We start from the raw sequence: 16028 nt of genomic DNA, 5'->3' as shown, positions 1-16028 counted from the left end.
TTGGTTTTGATCACACAATTATGTTAAAATAAATTAAGTTTACAAAGTTCATTAAAATCTAGAGAAGTGGCTTTTTATCTATTTTTTTTATATATATATATATATATATATATATATATATATAACTAATATTCTTTCTAAAGTTAACAAGCTCCTATTAAAGCAAGGATCATTGGATATTGGTTAGGGTTATAAACACAGGCTATTCATTCCTTCATTTACAACTGAGGTATTGTGCCCAAATATAACGCATTCACTAGAAGTTAATGGAATCCAGCAGTAAATCCCTCATCAGTTTGTCTCACTAGTACTATTAGAATTGCAAACAACTGTCCAAATTTAATTTTGGGCATAGACCATAGAGCAAGATGATGCAACATTGTATGCTATGTCCTAGTAATTCCAGTTACCACTTTGTTTTGGATCCCAGTAGTAAAGTCTATTTAAATACCAGGTAGAATTTTCTGTAGAATGTGCCTATACCTATGATTGTAATAGTTCCATTGTGACTACTGTTTCTCCAGACCCCAGAAAAAAAGCCATCAGATTCTGCAAGAGGAAGAAAGCGGAAAGCAGACAGCCAGAGCGATAATAGTCAAGGTAAGAGAGATGCAAAAAGAAAAGTGAGTTTGTAGGTGTGGAGATGATGCACTCATTTCAGTACATTTCTTGCAAATTCCGAGTGTTGGGCAGATTTCAGTTGTTTTAATCAGAAGGAACATTCACTTCTTTTTCCAATAGAGAAGTTGGTTTGTAGTTTTAATCTGAGAATTTTAAGTAGTAATGTATGCTGTTCTTCCATTTCCACAAACACCCATTGCCCTTCTCATGGCAACTTAGTGTGTAAATGCAGGAAATGCATCAATTGCTTCTTTTCACTCCATCCTTTGTGTTCTAAAGATCTAAACACTCCTAGATAAAATGGTGAATTTCTTACAGCACTTACAATTTAGTATATTACATTTAATGCTTATAATATGATAATTCCTGCATTAAAGGAATTAAACACACATTGGGTGATCACTCTATGAACAGACCTCTGTGTACTCTACACTGGTGACAGGGCTCCCAAGTTATGTCACTTCAATTCTCCACTCCACTCCATTGTCTGTTTTTAGCATGATGTGCTGTTTCATGAAGCTATATGCTCAATTTGACACATAGCCTTTTAGGACTCTGCTTTCACTCAATTTCACTGTTCTCTCCACTGATGTCTACTATAAGCCTACTGACTCTCACAGCTATCTGGACTATTCCTCTTCTCACCCTGTCTCTTGCAAAAACGCCATCCCCTTCTCGCAATTCCTCCGTCTCCGCCGCATCTGCTCTCAGGATGAGGCTTTTCATTCTAGGACGAGGGAGATGTCTTCATTTTTTAAAGAAAGGGGCTTCCCTTCCTCCACTATCAACTCTGCTCTTAAACGCATCTCCCCCATTTCACGTACATCTGCTCTCACTCCATCCTCCCACCACCCCACTAGGAATAGGGTTCCCCTGGTCCTCACCTACCACCCCACCAGCCTCCGGGTCCAACATATTATTCTCCGTAACTTCCGCCACCTCCAACGGGATCCCACCACTAAGCATATCTTTCCCTCCCCCCCTCTCTGCATTCCGCAGGGATCGCTCCCTACACAACTCCCTTGTCCATTCGTCCCCCCCATCCCTCCCCACTGATCTCCCTCCTGGCACTTATCCGTGTAAGCGGAACAAGTGCTACACATGCCCTTACACTTCCTCCCTTACCACCATTCAGGGCCCCAAACAGTCCTTCCAGGTGAGGCATCACTTCACCTGTGAGTCGACTGGGGTGATATACTGCGTCCGGTGCTCCCGATGTGGCCTTTTATATATTGGTGAGACCCGACGCAGACTGGGAGACCGCTTTGCTGAACATCTACGCTCTGTCCGCCAGAGAAAGCAGGATCTCCCAGTGGCCACACATTTTAATTCCACATCCCATTCCCATTCTGACATGTCTATCCACGGCCTCCTCTACTGTAAAGATGAAGCCACACTCAGGTTGGAGGAACAACACCTTATATTCCGTATGGGTAGCCTCCAACCTGATGGCATGAACATTGACTTCTCTAACTTCCGCTAGGCCCCACCTCCCCCTCGTACCCCATCTGTTACTCTTTTTTATGCACACATTCTTTCTCTCACTCTCCTTTTTCTCCCTCTGTCCCTCTGAATATACCTCTTGCCCATCCTCTGGGTCACCCCCCCCCCCCGTCTTTCTTCCCGGACCTCCTGTCCCATGATCCTCTCGTATCCCCTTCTGCCTATCACCTGTCCAGCTCTCGGCTCTATCCCTCCCCCTCCTGTCTTCTCCTATCATTTTGAATCTCCCCCTCCCCCTCCAGCTTTCAAATCCCTTACTCACTCTTCCTTCAGTTAGTCCTGACGAAGGGTCTCGGCCTGAAACGTCGACTGCGCCTCTTCCTATAGATGCTGCCTGGCCTGCTGCGTTCACCAGCAACTTTGATGTGTGTTGCTTGAATTTCCAGCATCTGCAGAATTCCTGTTGTTCACTGTTCTCTCTCATGCTTTGTATTTCCAGTATTGTTTTTCACCCCTCTTCTTTCTTGGAGTATGTGGGTTTATTGTCTCCTATTACACCCTCTCTAAACATCCTTTCATCAATCTCCGCCAGATAGCACTAAAGCTTTTTGTGTCATCAGTTTCCCCTGGTCTCCATCCTAATGTAGATTTTATTACTTCATTTTTTTATGCCTCTTTGCAACATAAAACTACTTGTATTTCTAACTTTTCCAGTATTGAGAAAAGATTATTAATCTGAAACTTCAACTATACATGGCACTTGTCCTTACAGATGCTACCTTACCTGAGAAATGCAGATGGCAATTTTCTTTCAAGATTATTCAGTAATATTATAAAAAAACATATAGGAAGGTAGTCAAATAGAGACCAGTTCACATTCTCGTCTTATTCAAATTTACAGAATTATTTCTTGTCCATATATTATCATCACCAAGCTAGATATTTAGGTCACCCAGGTAACGAGATTTCTGAAGGTTTACATTACTAGCATATTCTTTTCCTTTTGCCAGCGCTTGAATTCAGCAGGCCTAAATTGTAGGTAGATTTTGATGATTTCATAGTGACCTTTTTATAATAAACTGTGCATTTCTGAGGGTGATCTATTCAGCTAGTAATGTAATCTACGGAATTATTGTTGAAACTACATTGCCTTGAATCCTGAAAATGTATCAAATATAACTACTCGATTCTGCTGATAATTAAGTATAAAGGGAGCACCTTGAACTCATTGTGCATATTTACACTGACTAACTTCAGTTAGTAATCTTCACAAAAACTAGTTTGTTTACGTGTGATGGAACATGTATCCTGTAAATTGTAAAGGATTGAAGAAATAACACGATAATTTCACTCAGCAATATATAATCTGATTCATTTTTGTTTCTTTTGTTCAGGTAAAACCAATGCAAGAGGACATAAAATCAGTGACTATTTTGATGTAAGATGATTCGTAGATCTTACTTTAGTCAAAGATTTACAATTTTGATTTCCTTAATATAAGTTTATCTCTCTGGAAAATTCATAATGTTAGCTTAATTATTGATGGGATTTTTAATTTGCTGGTCATGGAAAATGTCTTTAGATACACAATTACAAATCACATTGTTTCAATTTAAGCAGGATTAATTTGCTGAAGAAATTATTTCCTGTCATGGTAATTCAATATTTTGTATTTCATTTCAAAATTGTTGCAATTACACTTAAAGGTTTTCCTTTGATTTTCTCAGTATACAGGAGGCAATGGTACCAGTCCAGTAAGAGGTGTGCCACCTTCAATTCGATCTCCTCAGAATTCCTTCTCTCACTCTGCCACCTCGTCTGTAAGTTTAAAAATTCAATATTTTTAAGCTGTCAACAAGGCTGAACACCCTTGTAGTGATCTGCATGTTATAGTTTTTGGGTGGATTAAGTGTTACTACTTTGTTTCTTGGTGAATGTTGAGTATTAGCTAGAATATCTGGGGGTTATATCCTTAAGAATGAAAGAAGGAAGTGAAAAATAATTTAAAATATATTCCTTCAGTATTTAAGCTGCATTGGCCAAGGGATCACTGTATGCATCATTCTATTAAGCAAAACTGGGGAGAGAGAAACAGTAAAGGTTCAAAGGTCTAATGTAATGTCAGAGAAATATATACAATATACATCCTGAAATGCTTTTTTCTTTGCAAACATCCATGAAAACAGAGGAGTGCCCCAAAGAATGAACGACAGATGAATGTTAGAACCTCAAAGTCCCCCCCCACCAGTTCCCCTCCCTCCTGCGCGTAAGCGGCAGCAAGCAACGATCCCCCCTCTCCCCACCAACAAAAAAAAGCATCGGCACCTACCACAGAGCACTCAAGCAGGAGCAAAGCAATGGCAAAGACACAGACTTGCAGTTACCCCAAAGACATTGCATTTCACCCGGTATATGACATACCACAGGCTTTCTGTCTCTCCCTAATAAAGGAGCAGGAGGTGCCTCCATTTTCCCAGTGAGCGGGGAACATTAACAAACAACTCGCTGGTTTATGATGTTAAAAGTCCGTTATGTCACTTTTTTCAAGCTCTGTGCCGGAAGATCTTGGTTCTCCGCGGACACAGCCATAACACGTGTCTTCTGCCATGACACCGACCCTCAATCCGCTTGTCTCCAGAGCCCCTAGATCCTAAGCTTCCAAATCTGAGCTGGACTCTTAGGCCAAGCCCTTGGCATGCCGAACAACAATAGCTGGTTATGAAACCCTGAGAGTGGGTCCCATTCCCGCTAAGAACCGAAGTCAGCGTGTAACTCCAGGTCAGGGTCTTCAAAAGAACCCTGAAAGGGAAAAATAAAGATATTAAAGATGGAAATAGAGCTGTTTCGGAAGACGCAAGCAAAGGAGTCGCTGTTTGATGCCATCATCACTCCGCTCTGCCTCTTGAAATGGATTGTTTTGGTTACAATCTGAACTTCTTTGATATTTTAAGAATAATGGACTAGTAGTGATGGAAAACACTTTAAGTAGCAATATGCAAGATACCGTAACTCAAAATACGCATCAGAAAGTGAATATTTTGATTAATCTTCTCCCAAGTCCCAGATACATACTACTTAGGGGGGCATCATGCCCCTGTTAGTTACCCCGCCTGGTTTTCTATTAAATCAAAAAGAGGAGCAGGTAAGATGGCAGTGTGCATGGTTGCAGCAGCCTCTCTGGGTCCAACCAAGGTTGTAAGTGTTTGTCCTTTGTCTTTTTTACGATCACGGACACTGCTGCATATTAAGAACTTAAAGTACTGCAGGTCTTCCCCAGCAGCAAGTTGCTCAATCGCAAATGAGCTGCGTACTATTTTTCACCTGGGCTTGTCACGGGCAGTTATTGTGTGGTTGCAGTATGTGGTTCAACAAAATGGTGCAGATGATGGTCTTGGGCGTTTTTATTGTGATCGCAAGATCCTGCTGGAAGTTAGTGATGTAGAATACTGCAAGTTCATTGACTGCAGTTCAAGACCAATAGCAGAGGAGCTGTGTTGCTTCAGGCGTTGTGTGGACGAGGCCCTCATACTCCAGTGTCTCCTGTTGTAGCCACATAGGAGACAAGACACCAAGGAGGTGTGGGAGTCTGGGAGAGGGCAGAGGCCTCTGTGGTCAAGATGTACTCTTTACTGGGCTGGGGGCTAGCTGCTCCCATCAGTGCTTCCCTCTAGTGTTCACCCGATGGAAGACAAGCTGGACCAGGATAACATCCCATGCACCATCAATCTGCAGGCTATGCTTCTCAAGGATTTGGGTTTTTTTTGTGACTGTGTTTTAGTATCATAACCATGTGCTGTGTACTGTTGGTACTGTGTTTTGCACCTTGGCCTCAGGGGAACACTTTCATTTGGCAGTATTCATGTATGGTTGAATCACAATTAAACTTTACTGAAATTGTATGACCAAGAACAGCATGTACAGTGAACAGAATTAAATACTAGTTAAATGCTGATGTTGCCTGTATTTTCATTACTGGCAACCTTGTAAGGATAATCAGAAGATGTTTCAAATTGAACCAAAATTAGAAGTCCTTCAGATAGATTCCTGAGCATTGAAATAACCTGGTGTTCTACAACCTGATTACTGTAAGTGAAATGGAGTTTATGCAGCATGTAAAAATGCATAAAACTCTTAAGGCACTTCAAAGTAAAGTATATATGCTAAATGTTTACAGAAATTAAGTGACTGAAGTTCAATCAACTGAAAAGGAGAGATTTTAATGTTTAACAGGATAAAAAGATGCTGTGAGGTTGATAAGATTTCCTGGGCACCAGGGTTGAAGTGACAGAAGTGGTGTGGGAGAATTGGAAAGCTGAGGATTGAAGAGGAGATGCATTAATTTGTGGTGATGTTGCTGAAAGGAGTAAGGTGAGGCCATTGGTGGAGTTTGCAGATGGGTTTGAGATTTTCCATTTAATATTTTGGGAGAACAGACTTAAAGCTAACCCAAGTTCAAGCGTAGGAGTGAGAAGTGTGGATAAATTGGAATTTGTGGACATCAGAAATATTGGGAAAAATTGAAAACTGACTAATGCATTGATCTTTTTCATTTATTGTTCCGAAGTGCGAAGTGGGAGAGAAGGGAGCTGTATTGCAGGGACACACATAAAAGTTGCTGGTTCCCACACCCCGCACTTCCCGTTTCTACCTCCTACCCAAGATCCACAAACCTGCCTGTCCTGGTAGACCTATTGTCTCAGCTTGCTCCTGCCCCACCGAACTCATTTCTGCATACCTCGACATGGTTTTATCCCCCCTTGTTCAATCCCTTCCTACCTATATTCGTGACACTTCTCATGCTCTGAAACTTTTTGATGGTTTTAAGTTCCCTGGCCCCCACCGCTTTATTTTCACTATAGATGTCCAGTCCCTATATACTTCCATCCCCCATCAGGAAGGTCCCAAGGCTCTCTGCTTTTTGGATTCCAGACCAAACCAGCTCCCCTCTACCACCACCATTCTGCTCTGTCTAGCGGAATTAGTCCTTACTCTTAATAATTTCTCCTTTGGCTCCTCCCACTTCCTCCAGACTAAAGGTGTTGCCGTGGGCACCCGTATGGGCCCTAGCTACGCCTGCCTTTTTGTTGGCTTTTTGGAACAATCTATGTTCCAAACCTATTCTGGTATCTGTCCCCCACTTTTCCTTCGCTACATCGACAACTGTGTTGGCGCTGCTTCCTGCACGCATGCTGAGCTTGTTGACTTCATTAACTTTGCCTCCAACTTTCACCCTGCCCTCAAGTTTACCTGGTCCATTTGTGACACCTCCCTCCCCTTTCTAGATCTTTCTGTCTCTATCTCTGGAGACAGCTTATCTACTGATGTCTACTATAAGCCTACTGACTCTCACAGCTATCTGGATTATTCCTCTTCTCACCCTGTCTCTTGCAAAAACGCCATCCCCTTCTCGCAATTCCTCCGTCTCCGCTGCATCTGCTCACAGGATGAGGCTTTTCATTCCAGGATGAGGGAGATGTCCTCCTTTTTTAAAGAAAGGGGCTTCCCTTCCTCCACCATCAACTCTGCTCTCAAATGCATCACCCCCATTTCATGCACATCTGCTCTCACTCCATCCTCCCGCCACCCCACTAGGAATAGGGTTCCCCTTGTCCTCACCTACCACCCTCCGGGTCCAACATATAATTCTCCGTAACTTCCACCACCTCCAATGAGATCCCACCACTAAGCACATCTTTCCCTCTCCTCTCTCCCCCCCCCCACTTTCCGCAGGGATTGCTCCCTGCCCGACTCCCTTGTCCATTCCTCCCCACCGATCTCCCTCCTGGCACTTATCCTTGTAAGTGGAACAAGTGCTACACATGCCCTTACACTTCACCATCATTCAGGGCCCCAGACAGTCCGTCCAGGTGAGGCGACACTTCACTTGTGAGTCGGCTGGGTTGATATACTGCGTCCGGTGCTCCTGATGTGGCCTTTTATATATTGGTGAGACCCGACGCAGACTGGGAGATCGTTTCGCTGAACACGTACGCTCTGTCTGCCAGAGAAAGCAGGATCTCGCAGTGGCCACACATTTTAATTCCACGTCCCATTCCCATTCCCATTCTGATATGTCTATCCACGGCCTCCTCTACTATAAAAATGAAGCCACACTCAGGTTGGAGGAACAACACCTTGTATTCCGTCTGGGTAGCCTCCAACCTGATGGCATGAACACTGACTTCTCAAACTTCTGCTAATGCCCCACCTCCCCCTCGTACCCCATCTGTTATTTATTTATATACACACATTCTTTTTCTCTTTCTCCTTGTTCTCCCTCTGTCCCTCTCACTATACCCCCTTGCCCATCCTCTGGGTTTTTCCCCCCTCCCTTTTTTTTCCTCCCCAGGCCTCCTGTCCCATGATCCTCTCATATCCCTTTTGCCAATCAACTGTCCAGCTCTTGGCCCCATCCCTTCCCCTCCTGTCTTCTCCTATCATTTTGGATTCTCTCCGCCCCCCCCCCCCCACTTTCAAATCTCTTACTAGCTCTTTTTTTTTCAGTTAGTCCTGACAAAGGGTCTAGGCCCGAAACGTCGACTGTACCTCTTCCTAGAGGTGCTGCCTGGCCTGCTGCATTCACCAGCAACTTTTATGTGTGTTGCTTGAAATTCCAGCATCTGCAGATTTCCTCGTGTTTGCTGTATTGCAGGGGATGCCACTGAAATGATCTTATTCAGCTTGATTTTGCAATAGTGGATAGAATTGGATTCTGATCAGGATCTGGGGAAAAGAATCTTAATTTAGACTAAAAGTGTTTCATCAAATAATGAGTGAACTTGTCAGCTGCACAAATGGAAGCTGGATGGAATTTTCTGGAGACGTTGATTTTTTAAGAAAAGGAAAGGGCTTTTAATGGAATAGGAACAATGTTGGAATCGTTCAACAGATCAGCATCAGTGGAATGCAATAAAACATGAACACCACAGGCCTTCATTAGAATTGGAAAAAGTAAGAAAATACATTAGTTCTGTAGGGTGGGTAATGGGAGTTGGAGGGGCGGAGAGAATGGATTGGGCCATCTGATAGAATAAGGCCAAATTTGTCATAGTCACAAGAGGTACTGCAGATGCTGGAAATCTAGAGCAATACACACAATAAGAGCATCTATGGGTGGGAATAAACAGTCGATGTTTCCGGTTGAGACACTTCAGATTTGTCATAAGTGATGTGTTCTTTATAAATTATCTCAGTTGATAGTCTTGAACAATGCAGGGAGTTAGAAAACAAGGTCATAGGTAGATTAGAGAATTAAATGTAATACCTCCAAGCTTGCAATGAAGCAAAGCTGGGTGGTGCTGTGACCTGTGAGGAAGATACAGATTTGAATGTGATTTGGACAGGTTAAATGAGCAGATGCAATGTAATGTAGATAAATGTGAGGTAATCCATGTGGCTGACAAACGCAGGTGGATTATTATCACAATGGTGAGAGATTAGCTAAAGAGGAAGGGCAATGAAACAGTTGTTGAAAGTAAGTGCACAGGTTCAGCAATTAGTTCAGAAAGCAAATGATCTTCTTAGTGACAGAAGTTAAGTACAGTTGTTATAGTGCAATTGTACAAAGCCATAGTGAGACCACACCAGGCTATGTTGTTCTCCTTATCCCGGTGTGCCCAATCTGGGGTCCATGAATGCCTTAGCATAAAAGAGTCCATGGCATAAAAAAAATGGTTGGGAATCCCTGCCTTATCTGTTTATGGAGAGCCAGCAACAAAGGTTAACCAGATTGATTCTTGAGATGACAGAATTGGCAAATCCAGAGAGACTGGAATAATTGGCTTTTATTCACTTGAGTTGAATACCTCATTGAAACTTGTAATGTCCTGACACAATAGGCGAGATGCAGGACAGATACTCCCAGTGGTGAGGAACCCCAGAGGTGGGAGTTACAACCTATGGGGTAAGCCATTTGTTATTGTCAATATTAAACCAAGGTGAGGAGATAGTTCTTCACCTAAAGATTGATGAACTTGTGGAATTCTGTACCATGAGACTGTTGAGGCTAAATCATTAATTCTATTCAAGAAGAAGTTGGTTATTGTTTGATGACTGAAGAGAATGGTGAAGGGACTGAATGACCTATTTCTACTTTTCTGCTTTGGATTGTAGATAATAGCTGTGAAATGCAGGACAGTGCTGCCATAGTAAACTAAGACCAAAAGTAGAATATTGAAAATGCCAAGCAGAGCAGACAGGAGAGAGAAAAGTTAGGTTAATATTACAAATGAGTAACCCTGTAGCAGAACTAGCTTTGTGAAGGTAATGCTGAAATGAGTGAGGGGTACATGAATCTGTTGGTGGAATCTCACTGGTCATGGAAATTATGAAAGACAATCCTTTGACTCTTGGAAGCTGGTGGTTGGAATGCAAGGGCCAGGGGATTTCTATCCCTGCTCTGGTGATGAGAAGGATAAAAGCAAAAGTGTGGAGTAGATCAGCAATAAGCCTTGTTGGCTTTGGTAGAGGGGGAAGCTATGCTTAAGGAAAAGGGAAGGCTTCTCAAGCATGTGTGAAAATTCTTTCCAAAAGAGAAGATTTGATGGACATGGAAGAACAGGGAAAATGGAAGGGCCTCCAAGAGGGAGGCAGGATTGAATAACTTATTGTTGAGATCTCTGGGTGTCTGGGTTTACTTTGATTGTCTATTTGGTTATAGAGTGATGATGAGCAGGAGAGAAAGGAAAAGGCTATCGGTAGATAGAACTCCAAAATTCAAAGTTGTTTGATCACACTGCCTTTTCATTACAGCATAATTGCTGCCTGACAACATTAGCATCCTCTGGAGAAAAGCAAAGGCAACCTTGAAGTGTAAACCTTGTTCTGAAAATCAGGGGAATGCACAACTAAATACAATTAATTAGTAATTTAAATACAAATCTACACAGAAACCCTGAAATTGCAACTTTGCTTTCAATGAAACATTCAAAAACCCATTGTGGTGTCTGACCTGTTTTTAAAATTGTTAAATATGCAGTTCTCATTTACTTACAATTTGTATGCATTTTACCTGCCCCTTGGCAACCAGTGCATTAGTGTAAAATTCGGTCTTATTTTGTTGTAGATTCGGCAGAATAGTCCATCTCCAACTGCATTAGCATTTGCGGATCTTTCTGCTTTACAGCCAAAGTTAATTTCTGTCTCCTGCAAGACTACTCAGGTATGTTAACTGAGCTATTTTGAGCTATAATAGGAAAGCTATTTTGCTTCTGATCAAAAGCATGTTAATGGGAGGGTAATGTGCTGAAATGGTGGGGCAGTAGTGGATCTCGTGTCCTTTTGCTATTTGCTTCAGCTGACCATAGCAGATTTTAATTTTCCAAATTTAATATGGTTACGACTGCAGAATTGTGGTGGGTGAGGGTAGGGAGTCATGGTTTGTTAGAGGAACTGGATTTATTGCTGCAACATTTAGAGCAGAGACAGAATCATTGTTGTGAAATTTGCTTTGCGACAGCAGTGCACTGCAATACATAATAAAAACTACACATTACAATAAGTATATATTTAAATAATTAAATGAAGTAAGTAGTGCAATAAGAGGAAAAGTACTGAGGTAGTGTTCATGGGTTCATTGTCCATTCAGAAATCTGAAAGTGGGGAAAGCACTGTTCCTGAAAGGTTGTGTGTGTCTTCAGGCTCCTGTATCACCACCTCAATGGTAGCAATGCGAAGAGGGCATAGCCAGGTGTTGGGGGTCCTTAATGATGGATGCTGTTTTTTTGAGGCATTGCCTTTTGAAGGCGCCCTGGATGCTGGGGAGGCTGGTGCTCCTGATGAAGCTGGCAGAGTTTACAACTTTCTACAGCTTCTTCTGATCGTATGCAGTGGCCCCTCCATACCAGGTGGTGACGCAAGCAATTAGAGTGGCCTCCATGGTGCATCTGTAGAAATTAGTGTCTTTAGTGACGTACTAAGTCTCCTCAAACTCCTAATGAAGGATAGCCGCATCAATATGTTGGGCCCAGTATAGATCCTCAGAAATGTTGACACCCAGGAACTTGAAACTGCTCACACTTTCCACTGCTGATCTTCAATGAGGATTCATGTGTGTTCTCCTGACTTCATCTTCTTGAAGTCCATAATCAATTCCTTGGTCTTATTGATGTTGAGTGCAGGTTTGTTGCAAAAACACTCAACCAGCTGAGCTGTCTTGCTCCTGTTTGCCTCCTCATCACATCTGAAATTCTGTCAATAATAGCTGTGTTGTCGACAAATTTGTAGATTTATAGATGGAACATAGAGCACTGTAGCACAAGAACAATCCCTTTGGTCCATTATGTTGTGCCCAATTAATTAAGTTAATGACACCTAAACGCTTCTGCCTGCACATGATTCATAGCACTCCCCTGCATATCCATGTGCCTATCTAAGAACCACTTAATTAATGCCTTTATTGTATCTGCCTGCTCACTACTCCTGGCACTACATTCCAGGCACCCACCATTCTCTGTCTAAACAAAACAAAAATCTGCCCCACATATCTCCTTTGAACTGTATGCCTCTCATTTTGACCCTGGGAGAAATCTACACCAGTTGTTCATCTACTTGACTTTTATTCATTCTTCCCTAGTTAAGTTGTTTCATTTTTTTTACTTGTATTAATTCAACTGGTTACCTTTTCAAACCTACTTTGAAAAATTATTTGTGTTGTGCTTCATTGTATCATGTTTATCATGTAATTTTAATTTGGCATTTCCAATTGAAATTTATTCCTCCTGGGATTTAAGTATTCTCCAATTTTAATATAATCATACTTCAATTACAATTAATAGATTAAATAATGTGGGGGCCCCTACAGAGATTTTTTTTTCTTTTGCTGTGTGTGCGCGCGTGCTTTGGACATATGGGCATCATCTGTTGTTCTTAATGCTTTAATTTTATAAAGACTGAACTTACCTTGGGAAAACTGGCTGCACTGGAAAGTAATAAGAATCTAGACCTTGAGAAGAAGGAAGGTAGAATAGATGACTTGCTACGAGTAAGTACTCTGGTTAACAGTGTAATCTGCTAATCTGTGTTGAATGCAAAAAGCTATATGACGAACTGTATTCAAATAATAAGCAAATGTAAACTAAATCTGGATAGTGACTCTAAGTCTTGTTGTATGTGATGTAGCTGTTACATTTTGCAGCAGTATCAGTAATACTTTCACATATTAGTAGCTTGTTTTCTAAAATCTGAACAGAACGATTGTTACAATATCTTACCACGTTGATGAGTCATAATTTTTCAAATTTTCTGTTTGGATAAAAGATGGGTATTTTAAATTTTGTAAAACAAATTGTCAAATCACTTGGACTTCAAGGAAAAATTTGTAATTTGTACTTAGTCTTTGTACAATGTAATGCTAATTATAAACCAGTCACCATGTGTATAGATAGATTACTGTGTTTTAAAAATGAACAGTTTAATCTTCTGTGCTATTTGATACTACTTGTATGAATATATGGAATTGTATTAAAAAATTATTGTAAGTCAATTTTGATTTTTAAAAAGTGAAATGTTTTTCCTAGCTTCTCTCAAACTAATTGATTGAAAATTGTCCATTAGCGTAATTTGTAAATATTCTGTACTTAAGTAAAAATTTTGCTAGGGAATTAACTTGAAAGATTGTCTTAGATTTGATCACATCGTTAAAGGTGCCTAATTTCCTCAATTTTTTTGCTATATTGTGATATCAATATTTCAATGATTATATTTTTTTTGTTTTAAGTTGACAGATGGATAGATAATTGTCATTTACTAAATTTCTTTTTGCAGTTTTTATGCTGATTATAAATGTGTTTCTGGTTGTGAAAATATTCATTATATATTGTCCCTAATATAACATGCAACTATAATGTATGTTTTGACAGGCCAATTGTGATCTAAGGAGGCAGATAGATGAACAGCAAAAACTCCTTGAAAAATACAAAGAACGGTTAAATAAGTGTATGACGATGAGCAAAAAATTACTGATTGAAAAGGTAAGAATCCATAACTTTTGTTTTTGGAGGACTGCAACAGAAGAAATCTGTTCAATTTAATGTTGTTCTATCATTCCATGAATTCATGATTAATTTGTTTCCAGACTGCTTTTACTGTCCTGGTTCATTGCCCTGTGAAACCCTCGACAAAAGTATCATTTTCATTTTTGAATTTTTCATTTGACCTTTTTCTGGGAGTGCATTCTAGATTTACACAATAGCATATACGAGGAAGCAATAACTGAGCATTGAACATGATGACTAATTTTTAAGAGCTTTTGACACCTTGTTCTGCATACCCCTCCAAAACAAGTTGTTTCTTTGTTATTGGATCCTTGATTCATCTGAAGTGTTCAATTAAGGTCCCATAATCTTCCAAACTACAGGGTGCAAAAATCCATTTAATTCATATGCTCTTAATTTCGCCATTTTACCCCCAATTGCAACATGGTAAATTTGAATTGCATATATCCATAGCTTTCCTGGATGTACTACCCAGAACAGAAAGGGTCTAATGGAAGATCTGTTTAAGTATAATTTCCATTGTCTTGTATACATTAAAAAAGATTTACATAAATTTGCATTTAAATTTCTCTTTTTGAGCATGCCCAGCAATTTCTGCCCTCAACCCTTTCACAGTTCTTGGCTTCTTAATTGTCTAAATAAGTAGTCTTGTAATTTTCTATAATGTGACGTTTTACTGTTTTTGTTATAAATAATAATCTTGAAGCACCTTTCCTGATTTCCCCATTCTAAGTTTTGCATAAGATACCAAGTTCCCCAGCGTTAGCTAACTTTGGTGAAATAAATTTCTGCTATGCTTAAGAGTATTATTTTTGTACATGATCATTTCTCATTAACTGGAAGATAGGCTGATTTGCCTGATTTCTTGCATTGAATTTCTTATTTCTAAGTAATCCTATCCCAGATCACTGTCTCCGATTATAGCCCATGTTTATTACATTGAGTATTTTCTGTGAGTGTGCAATTGTAGTTTAGTGCAAGAGGTCAAATATATTTGTTTTAGTTAAGCCATGATATGGTATACTTTTTTAACTCAATTTATCAGCAGTTATTTTTTGTAGCAGGCTTTAAATAAGAAAGCAGTATAATGTTTAGAAAATACAATTTACTGAAGATAGGTTTTGTATTTTAGAGTAAGCAAGAAAAGCAATCCAGCAGAGAGAAGAGTATGCAAGACAGACTACGTCTGGGGCATTTCACTACAGTCCGACATGGTGCTTCATTCACTGAGCAATGGACTGATGGCTATGCTTTTCAGAATCTCGTAAAGTATGTGCATTTTCTTTTTTTTTCATTTATCTGTTTTCATCAGTCACCTAATTAACACATTGTCCTCCACCTGTTTCCCCTCACATATACAGTGGCATGCAAAAGTTTGGGCACCCCGGTCAAAATTTCTGTTACAGTGAATAGTAAGTGAGTAGAAGATGAACTGATCTCCAAAAGTCATAAAGTTAAAGATGAAACATATTTTTCAACATTTTAAGCAAGATTAGTGTATTATTTTTGTTTTGTACAATTTTAGAGTGGGGGGGGGAGGAAAGGAGCACCATGCAGAAGTTTGGTCACCCCAAGAGATTTGAGCTCTCAGATAACTTTTACCAAGGACTCAGACCTTAATTAGCTTGTTAGGGCTATGGCTTGTTCACAGTTCTTGTTAGGAAAGGCCAGGTGATGCAAATTTCAAAGCTTTATAAATACCCTGACTCCTCAAACCTTGTCCCAACAATCAGCAGCCATGGGCTCCTCTAAGCAGCTGCCTAGCACTCTGAAAATTAAAATAAATGATGCCCACAAAGCAGGAGAAGGCTATAAGAAGATAGCAAAGCGTTTTCAGGTAGCCGTTTCCTCAGTTTGTAATGTAATTAAGAAATGGCAGTTAACAGGAACAGTGGAGGTCAAGTTGAGGGCTGAAAGACCAAGAAACTTTCCGAGAGAACTGCTCGTAGGATTGCTAGAAAGGCAAATCAA

The 16028-nt window shown here is 40.4% G+C and overlaps 1 protein-coding gene across 5 annotated transcripts in view; it reads left to right on the top strand.

Moving 5' to 3' along the window:
- The window catches only part of LOC134348604 (serine/threonine-protein kinase tousled-like 1), a 142754-nt gene that overhangs the window by 79034 nt on the left and 47692 nt on the right, over positions 1-16028 (top strand). For all 5 annotated transcript variants that reach the window (XM_063052228.1, XM_063052227.1, XM_063052229.1 and 2 more), the window contains 7 exons: positions 525-600; positions 3459-3502; positions 3792-3884; positions 11129-11224; positions 12953-13045; positions 13923-14033; positions 15190-15326. In XM_063052228.1, coding sequence (XP_062908298.1) covers positions 525-600; positions 3459-3502; positions 3792-3884; positions 11129-11224; positions 12953-13045; positions 13923-14033; positions 15190-15326 — 650 coding nt within the window. The remainder of the gene's footprint in view (positions 1-524; positions 601-3458; positions 3503-3791; positions 3885-11128; positions 11225-12952; positions 13046-13922; positions 14034-15189; positions 15327-16028) is intronic.

Source organism: Mobula hypostoma, chromosome 6, assembly GCF_963921235.1.
Source record: "Mobula hypostoma chromosome 6, sMobHyp1.1, whole genome shotgun sequence".
Classification (NCBI taxonomy): domain Eukaryota; kingdom Metazoa; phylum Chordata; class Chondrichthyes; order Myliobatiformes; family Myliobatidae; genus Mobula; species Mobula hypostoma.
Note: the sequence above shows the minus strand (reverse complement) of the source record. Positions and strands in the feature narration are given on the sequence as shown.